The 10,278-nt window shown below is 37.2% G+C and overlaps 1 protein-coding gene across 2 annotated transcripts in view; it reads left to right on the top strand.

Annotated features, from left to right (window-relative positions):
- The window catches only part of LOC107643685, a gene marked incomplete in the record, with an annotated part of 6,146 nt that continues 4,090 nt past the window's right edge, over positions 8,223–10,278 (top strand). Inside the window, 2 exon segments of one of the 2 annotated variants that reach the window (XM_016347404.2) lie at positions 8,223–8,530; positions 9,182–10,278. In XM_016347404.2, coding sequence (XP_016202890.1) covers positions 9,182–10,278 — 1,097 coding nt within the window. 2 annotated transcript variants of the gene reach the window in all.

The following is a 10,278-nucleotide window of genomic DNA, read 5'->3' as shown; positions in this document are numbered from 1 at the left end:
AAGGGCACATGACCTCACTAATGCAACACGTGCCTGGCGATTTGAGAGGGTTTCTGAACCCATTTTTGGCACCAAATTGCTAAGGGAAAGGAATAAAAGGATGAAGGATTAAGGGGAAGGCATTATCATCATCATTATCATCACCTTCCAACCAATAATCACTTTTAGTTTTAGAATTTTAGAGAGAGAAGCTCTCTCTTCTCTCTAGAATTAGGATTAGGAATTAGGGTTAGATTAGGATCTCATAGTTCTAGGTTTAATTCAAGTCTCCTAAAACTTGATACACGGAAAACTTGTCTCATAACAAATTTCCTTCGGCAAGTGTACCGAATTTGTCGTCAAGTAAAAACTCACAATAGAGTGAGGTCGAATCCCACAAGGATTGATTGATCAAGCAACTTTAATTAAAGGAATGTTCTAGTTGAGCGAATCAGAATTTGAGTTGAGAATTGCAAAAAATAAAATGGCGGGAAAGTAAATGGTAGAAAAAGTAATTGCTAGAATTAAAGAACTAAAAGTAAATGACTGAAAGTAAATTGCAGAATTGTAAATGGGAATGGGGGAATTGCTCATAAAAGTAAATAACAGAAATTAAAGAGAATGGGTAAGATTAGAAATGGGGGTTCATTGGGCTCAGGAGATGTTGCATTCTCCGGATCAATTTCATTTTCATCTCTTCCTTAATCAATGCACTCATTAATCTCCTTGGCAATCTTAAGTGATTGAATTACAATTTCTTGTAATTCAATCTCTTAAATCTTGATCAATAGCCAATTCCTTGGTCAATTGCTCATGAGAAGAGATGAAGTATGGTCACTGATTATACCATATGCATTTCCCAAATCAAGTGTTGAGAGGATTATAGTCACATATCCATCCAAACCCAATTTGGTCCAGCATGAGAAAGCATTTCTAGCATGATCTCTTCATTCCTCTTTCAAGGTTCAGAAGAGATCCAAGTATGAATAGCTTCTTTTCCAAGATAACTACCCAATTGGATGAAGATCGAAAGCTTTCAAGTAAAATCAAGAGAAAAGATAGAAGAAGAATAATGAAAACTAGTATTGATCCATCAAATTACAACAGAGCTCCCTAACCCAATGAAAGGGGTTTAGTTGTTCATAGCTCTGGAAAATGAAAACCAAGATGGAGAATACATGATGAAAACTAGAAGCGCAGAGAAAGTAAATACAAAGAGTAGTTCTATGCCTAGAGGCTCCCTATAATTTCCAAAACTCCCTAATTAATTCAAAGCTACTCCTATATATACTACTCTTCTACTCTTCTAGTTAGTTCTTCAAGTCTTGGGTCTGGGCCTTTGGATCTTGAGTTTGAAGCAGTTATCTTCTTCATTGGGCTTGACTTTACTTGCAGAGAGAAAGTGTGAAATGGGTAGAGACTTTTGCTCAGGACGTTAGTGGTGTTAACGTTCAGTGAAAATATGGGTTCGAGAACGTTAGTGACATTCAACTTTTTCACTAACGTTCCTTATCCAAGTAAGAGCCACGTTAACCTCAACGTTAGTGGCACAAACGTTGCCACTAACATTGCCTCTTTGTCCTTCGCGCACGTTATTGATACTCAACTTTCCCAATAACATTGAGAAGCCTCTCCCTTCCCTACGTTAGAGTCCACGTTAACTTAGTTAACGTGGCTCTTTTAACGTAGGCTTGCCAACCTTCGAGAACGTTAGTGACACTTAATATTGTCACTAACGTTCCATTGTGCCCCTTAGCTCCCACGTTAGAGTCCACGTTAACTAAGTTAACGTGGCTTCTAACGTGGCCATGCTAGCCATCTCCAACGTTAGTGACAAAGTTGAGTGTCACTAACGTTGGCTCAACATTCCCTTAAGTGCACAATGTATGCTTGAATCAAGATGTAAGTGAATATCTACCCAAAACTAGCTTATTTCCTAAGGAAATGCATGAAACTACCCTAAAAACAGTAAAGAAAAGGTCAGTGAAACTGGCCAAAATGCCCTGGCATCACATACCAACTACTTCAAAGATGAATGATTCCTTTAATGGCAAGGCTATAAGTGATTAAGCCATTGGTCATGGTCATTAATCTCCTCAGGTCCAAACCAAACATCCGAATGGACTAGATCAATCTAGGAGAGGGTGAAGTGCGTGCAATTCAATCTCTTTGCTGATCCTACTCAAAACACCACAAACAAGGTCGGATCTTCCAGATCAAAGACTGATTCTCTTATGGTTCTAGCCCTTAGAGCCATAGGAACCTCAATTACCCTTGACTAACGAGGTTTTATGTCACATACCCCAATTAGCCCAGATAACTTGTTGGAACCCGTGATGCATCCTTAAGTTGTAGCTCAATACTATCCAGGTCAGGACTCATAAGGAACTCATGTAGAATTGAGATTCATAAGGATGAAGAACGACAATGGATCATAGAATAGAATCAAACACAAATTGAAGTAGAAAAGTAATTATATTAATCCATAGGAATCAGCAGAGCTCCTAACCTTAACATAGGAGGTTTAGTTGCTCATACTGTACAAAAGTAAGTCCAAAGATTCCAAAAGCTCTCTTAACAAGAGTGATCTTACTTCTATATATACTAATCTAATAATTAAAAATTACAAAAATGAAGTAAACTAAGTAGAATGGTGCAAAAATTCACTTCTGGGCCCACTTGGTGAGTATTTGGACTGAGCTTGGCTTCTAACTTGAAGGAGTGGGTGTTGAGCGCCCACTAGGGAGTGTCCATGCTGCTTCCTTGCTCCCCTTGTGGCGTTGAATGCCAGGTTTGGATGTTGAACACTAGCCTTGGTCCTTTTGGACCGTTGAAAGCCCACTAGCGGTAGTTTGGGCATTCAACGCCCGTTTTGGGCAGTCCAATCTGAAGAAAAGTATAAACCATTATATATTGCTGGAAAGCCCTAAAGGTTAGCTTCCCAACACCGTTAAGAAAGCATTATTTGGACCTCTGTAACTCCAGAAAGGCTCGGAGGTCAAAATCTGACAGCATTTGCTACGCTTTCCTTGCCTCTGAATGAGACTTTGCCAAAACTTGCCAAATTCACCCAAATTTCACCTAAAATCATAAGAAAAACATAAAAGCTCAAAGCAGCATCTAAAAAGTAAATTTTTCTTTAAAGCCTACTAAAACATAATAAAACTTAACAAAACCTACTAAAAACACTAAGAAAATAACATCAAAAAGCGTATAAAATATCTGCTCATCAGGTACCGATACGACAGTTAGAGAGCAAATAGCAATTAAGCATATATATAAGGATCTAGGCAAACCAAAACAAAGCATACTCAAACAAATCACACAAATGCATATGATGCATGTCTGCCCTTTGGCTGATGAGTCTCATTTGTCAGTTATAAAGCCAAACCCGAGATGTCTGGTAGTTAACCCTGGACAGAACACCAAACACAGAGCAAATGGGACCAATCTGCAACCCTTGCATCTTACCTGTGTACCCAGAGCAGGAGACAACCTCACCCTTGCCTCTTATCCAGGCAGTATTACAGTTCTCGATCCGGAGCAAGTGGTGACAGAATTCAGCCCTTGCCTCTTACCCAGAGTCTCGAACTCTTACCCGGAGCAAGTGGATAACACCACTGCATCTTATCCAAAGTCTCGACTCTAACCCGGAGCAAGTGGATAACACCACTGCATCTTACCTGAAGTCTCAATTTATACCCAGAGCGAGTGGACAACGCCACTGCCTCTTACTAGGTCACAAATATCTCACAATCATTTAATTCATTCAAATATCAAACTTTAATATCAATCCTCATCATCCTTTACTCAAGTTCAATCATCATCAATCCGTCTCTCATTCAATTTGTAATTCATTATTACCATCATCATATTTATCAACCACTTCTTATTTAACATCATCCACACTTCATTAATTCAGTTAACATTTTACAAAACCTTTCCAAATATCTCCTCAATTTATTTAACCGATTCATCCTTATTCTAATACTTAAAGGCTCACTAACCGATCATAAACAAGTGCAAAAGTGGTTTGGAAAGCTAGAGGTTTGGTTAAACATTAAAAAATATCACTTTTGGCCAAAATAGGGGTTTCGCGTATGCATGCCATGTTTCGCGTACGTGGGAATGTAAATTTGCCCATCTCGTGTACGCAACTCTTGTCCGCGCACGCAAGCCCCTTGGATACGAAAGCCTTCCCGCGTCGCGTGGTACTGCCTGCATACGTGAGCTTGTAAATCTTCCCATTTCGTGTACACACCCGCATATGCGGGAGATCTGGACAGAGCTCAGGGTCCGTGTCGCGTGTATGTTCGTGTACACATGCCTCACAAAAGTAGTAAAAAGTTGTTAAGTTCTACATAAATTCCTTTTGCACACTAAACTTCCAACGCGCATAACTTTTTTGTAAAAAAAAATTATTTTTAGTCCACTCTTCAAATGGCATAAGATTTACCGACCCAGTTTTCATTTGAAACAAGTTTGACAAAATTTAAGGATCCGGAAGCCAAGTTATGGCCCACCGAAGTTTGGTCAAAAATTAAGTTTTACGAAAAAATGCCAAACTTCTATTCTTACCAAATTTTCATTTTAAGACCAATGTACTACACCTCAAAACAACTCTCATTGTGTACAAAACAAGTCTATATCCATTCACCTCTTTCACATTATACCATTTACTCAATATATTCATTTTCACTTTAAAGAATCCAAATTCAAAATGACATAACTCATTATTCATCAAGCTACCAACATCTTAATTCAATATCATTATCAATCATCAAATTCATTAGTCATCAACTCATTGTTGTCATCAAACATCACAATCATCATTGTTCAACACATGCTCATAATCAATTTTAACATTCTCATCAAAATCACTAAACTTTAATAAGTCCTCATAGTTCAACTTAACCTATCATCAACTAGTCTACGTTTTCACATTACATTACACATTACCTACGGGAAACAAAAATCATACCTTGCCCGATTTCTCCCTAATTCTCAGACACCTCAAAATTCCTCCGTTCCACAAGCTTCAAAGCTCCAATTTCCAATTCCGCAAGCCCAAACACCTAAATTTCGTTCCAAACCGTCAACTTGAACTCCAAATCATCAAGAATACAATCTACTTCACACAACATCATTATAATCATTATAGGGCTCACTAATTCAATGATTCACTAGGGTTTAACAAGTTCTTACCTTATCCACGAGTCAAACGGGCAAAACCCAGCGATTACCCGCCTCTAGAGTTCACCTAAACCATCAAAGTCATTCAATTTCTCAATGTCAAAACCTAAGATTTTTGAAACAGAAAAGGGGAGATCTAGGTGAGAAAAGGTGATTCTCTTACTAAATTGCTCAGTAAATTTTGTAGAGAACTTCGAGACGAACGCGTGGCCGCTAGCAGCTCGTCAATCGGAGCTCTAGATTGAAAGTTACGTGGAATTGAATTTTTGGAGCAAGGTTTTTGTTCTTGTTTGCTCTCCTTGCCCTCCTCTTCAGCGTGAATTTGGTGAATGAAAGGGAAGAGGTGGCTGAGCTTTGGTTTATGTATGTGGGCTTTGGGTCCGGTTTGGATCCGATTCAATCGGTTTGACCCGACGGTTCAATCTTGAGCCAAATTCTTTAAAATTAGTGTTTAAATTCGAGTTAATACTCAAAATGACCCCTGAAATTTGACCTCCGACGCAATTTAGCCCTTAAACTTTCAATTGACTCAAATTGTACCCTGAAATTTTGACCTGTGCCTCAATTTGGCCCTTTCGACATTTTCCGTTACCGGAAAGCTGACATGGCAATTTTAAATGACACGTGGCACTATACGGTTAGATGATGTGGCCAAAATTTTCAAGGCATCAATTTAACCCCTCACAATTTGAACATAAAACCTACCGTAGCCCCAATTCTCTCAAATCGTAGTAGTTTCTCCAATCTTGAAGTATGATGTTGGGTCCAAAGTGGCATCCGATGATAATTCTGATTGATGAATTAGTACAAACTCCCCTTCAAGCTACACGCATGCGTACACACACCAAAAAGGAAAAGGTTAAACAAGGTACTTCCGTTTCTCGTTGCTCTAATAAGACAATAAAGTGTGTGTTTGGATTACCGTTTGTAAACGGAAGTTTTTATAAAATTGATTTTGTAAAATTGATTTTGATCAAAAGGTGAATGGAAAAGCTAGAATTTGTAACTTTTGGTAAACGTGGGTTGAAGATAGAAATCACTTCTGCGTTTAGAGGATAAAAATATTGCCAAACATAAAAATGAAGTATTCAAAGAACTCAAACGCACTTCTCTCTTCTCCAACGCAAATCCAAACACACCCGAAATAAGATTGTCAAAAATATACAATTATAATGGTAATTTCACATACCTTTGCGGCTTTTCCTGCTGTGCAACTTACACAGACAAGTCCACTTTACCTCTGTTGGCTTTTTCAGAATACTTTTATTGACATTATTTGCATTACTCTCTTGTTGGCTCAGTTTCTTAACCTCCAATGGAACTTTGTTATCACTGGATTGGAAGGTTGTCCCTTTAGCTAGAATAGGCCTTACCAAACCCAAACCATCCAATTCACTCAATGGCTTCCTTTTCTTAGAACTTCAAATGGAACTTCCTCCATCTCAACGTATTTTTCCTTCTTATAATACGATATCAATATCAAGAAAAGTAGCATCAGGATTAGCTTTTCTTCCCATTATCTAAAACAGCAAGTACCACAATGAATATAATTCATCAATAAGCATATACGGAGAACAAAATCAATGAATATAATTCTCTATACAAATCTTTTTCTTCACCCATGCCACCATGCGAACGAGCTCTGCTAGAACTACCTAAGCCTTGTCTACTACTCCCCAACTCTTGGAGAGACTACTACGATTTGGGGGAATTGGGGTTGCGTTAGGTTTTATATTCAAATTGTGAGGGGTTAAATTGATGCCTTGAAAATTTTGGCCACATCATCTAACCGTACAGTGCCACGTGTCATTTAAAATTGTCATGTCTGCTTTCCGGTAACGGAAAACGTCGAAAGGGCCAAATTGAGGCATGTGTCAAAATTTCAGGGTACAATTTGAGTCAATTGAAAGTTTAAGGGCTAAATTACATCGGAAGTCAAATTTCAGGGACCATTTTGAGTATTAACCCATTTAAATTCGTATTTTAATTATTTTTACCTCATTAAACTATAAAATTTAATTTTTTAATTTCTTTAAATAATTATTTATTTATTGACTATTTATTTATTAATTTCCAGGGTTTTACAATTTGTTGGTATAAATTTTGACCCATAAAAATTCGATTCATAGAAAGTCAAAATACAATTAAAATGATTCACTCAGTTATAAGATCCTTTTTCAATTATAAACGAAAATGAATGACGATCGAGGTCGAGGGATTGTTGGTCTAAAGTAAGTCGAACGTCAGAGTCGACACCACGTAATTAAATACAGACACGATGCAAGAACGTGGAATTTGAAGGACAAGACAAGATAGAACGTGGGGGGTATCATATGAAGATTCTTTAGGGTCAAAGTACAATCATGGTCTGAGAAAAAGGAGAAACCAAGGTAGTGGTCACAATTCTTTAGGAGCAAGTCCACCTTTGAAGTCTATAAATAAAAGAAATTCAGAAGAGAAAAAGGGACTTCAATCAACAATACTAGATCATCATACAAACTCATAAAAGTTTAGTCTTAGTGACGTAGCAGAAGATCATGGAATACAAGTGTATGTGAGTATTAGAAGTCATCTTCTAATTTATTTTCTTTTTGTTTTAGCTTTAATCCATTTTCTTTCATTTCTTTTATGTGTTGTGTCGTTATTTTATTCTCCTTGAAACTCTAGTTTTACACTTCCATTTATTCAAAGCTTTGTTTTACTCATTTATTTATTCATCTTCCTTTGTTTGTCATAAATTTGCCACTAGTGTTTCGACGTAATTTGCTTCGACATTATTGTTAAATAATTTTTGAGTCGAGTTCACTCTTTTTTAGAGGAGTCGTGTCTACTCTCCGAACAGAGATCAAGATCGATTCGACACCTTATCGAAAATACAAAAAATTGAGTAAAATAATAACAAAATGAATTTGTTTCTCTACAGAAAATATTTTTTAGATTTATATTTCTCCGTGCACCCCACGTCAAGGGATAGATGATTTACAATATTGACTTTATATGACTTTATGTAATAAGAATATAATACGAATAAAATCATAAATAAATAAAAAATGCGCAGAGAAAAGAACTATAGAAAAACTTTTAATACGGAGAGACCAATTTGAAAACACAACCAAACTGCTCTCTCCCTTGGACACACTCCTTTTTATTCTCCGCCCAAATTGAAATTCTAGGGTACTATTCTTCACCAACTTTCGATTTCAATTTCAGTTTTGGGAATCCCTTCTTTTATTTTTCCCTTTCGCGGTTATCTTTGCTCTTTGCTCTTTGCTCTTTGCTCTTTGCTCTTCGTACTTCTACTTATTCGGTTCCGATCCTCACTCTATCGATCCCTCTGGTCGCTTCTTTTGTATGGGAGGTATGGTTCTCTCTCAAGAAATTTCCCTTTTAATTGTGATTTGTCATAATCCTATATTTTTTCTTCGATTCAATTTATTTCAACGCGTTTCGCTTTTAAGTTCAGCTTCTTCTGCTTCTTGGTGCTAAATTAGGGTTTGATCGCCGTGTCTTAGGGTTTGGTCTTGCTTATTTATTTGTTTATTTATTTATTTTGCATGGTTCACTTAATCAATTTCCATGTTTATTAACTTGCATTACTTTGCGTTTGATTGTGTTATGAATCGAAGTGCTAAGAACCCATTTACTCCGGAATTTGTTTTGTTGTTCTGCTATCAACACGTTTCTTTGTTGGAAACGTGTGGCACGGATTTGTATGTAGGGTATGACGATAAGAGTATTTCAAATACGCGTTAAATCAAATAATGTATGTATATGGTGAATTTTTTTAAGAATATGCTTGTGATTGCTGCAAGTTGAGTTTAAATAAGCTCGCCTAAAATGATGGGTTTTTGTGGAATATCAGCATGCTAGAATTTTTATTATCTTTTTTCCATGATATATGTTAGTTGTTGTTATGTAGATTTTAGTATGGCAGATAATAGATTTCCTGCTCTTTTATTTTTGTTTGGTTTCTGAATCATTCTTTGTGATTCCTGCTTATGAAGTATAGATGATAGGAAAAGGATTCTTCCGAGAGAACTTTCAACCGCAGTCATGCTCTGGGAAGAGAGCACCCAAAACTGGTCAGGGTAAAGGGAGTTCAGAAAACGTTGTTATCATTGATGCCGACAGTGATCGAGGTGATGATGTGATAATCATTGATGACTGTGATGAGTGTGTTTATAAAGAATCGCATGGTGCCGGTGGCAGTGCGCCAAGTAGAGTCAGATCATATACACATCAGAGCGTTATAAGTGTTGATGACGATGATGAAAGTGATGATGAATTTGTTGAAGGTGTTGGGGAATTGGATAGTGATGCTTCGTCAAGTAAACGATGTTCTTCTGGGCCAAGCTTTATGCAAAAATCTGTACACATAAACATTAATGATAGTCAAGTATATAAAAATGGCTTTGTATCTAGCACCCAAAGAAGTAGGGAAACATGCTCTGCAAAGGCCACTGGGAGAAGTCATAATGGTTTGGATAGGTCTGAAAACCCAGGCAGAAATCGTTATGGTTTGGATGGGTTGGAAACTGAGTCATCTGATAGTGATTGTTCTGATTGTGAAGTTTTGGAAGCTTGTGAACAGTGGGAAAGGGCTTCGATTAAGAGAAAGCGTCATGTCTCTAATGACCAATCATATTATGGTGAGCATCCCAGTTCTTCTGGCTTCCATAGGAATTTCTATGTTAATGTTGAAATGGAAAAAAGTGATGAACAACACAAAGTGAGTCCCGAATATTCTGCTCCCAGCAATGAAAACAATGTGAAAGAGAATCAATCTACTGTCTCATATAAGGATGATAGTCAAGTTGATGGGATCAATCCTTTTAGTGTTGGGACAGAAAGTCCATTCAAGGGTTCTGATCAGCAAGTTGCCCAGGACTGTTTTAAATCTTTTAAGTTTGAATCTCTCAAGGAAGTGCAGTCTTTGTCTCATAGTTCTACTGAGCATGCAGAAAGGAGCAGAAGTGAAGATAATTTCTATGGTGATTTTTCTTGTGCTTCAATGTTTGAGAAAGAATCAGGTGGTAAAGAGTCTAATTTTATGAGCTCTAGCCAAGGAGCATGTGAAATTCAAGTTAACAATGGATCTGCATCAAG

The sequence above is a fragment of the Arachis ipaensis genome, chromosome B05, assembly GCF_000816755.2.
Source record: "Arachis ipaensis cultivar K30076 chromosome B05, Araip1.1, whole genome shotgun sequence".
In the NCBI taxonomy this organism is placed as follows: Eukaryota; Viridiplantae; Streptophyta; class Magnoliopsida; order Fabales; family Fabaceae; genus Arachis; species Arachis ipaensis.
Note: the sequence above shows the minus strand (reverse complement) of the source record. Positions and strands in the feature narration are given on the sequence as shown.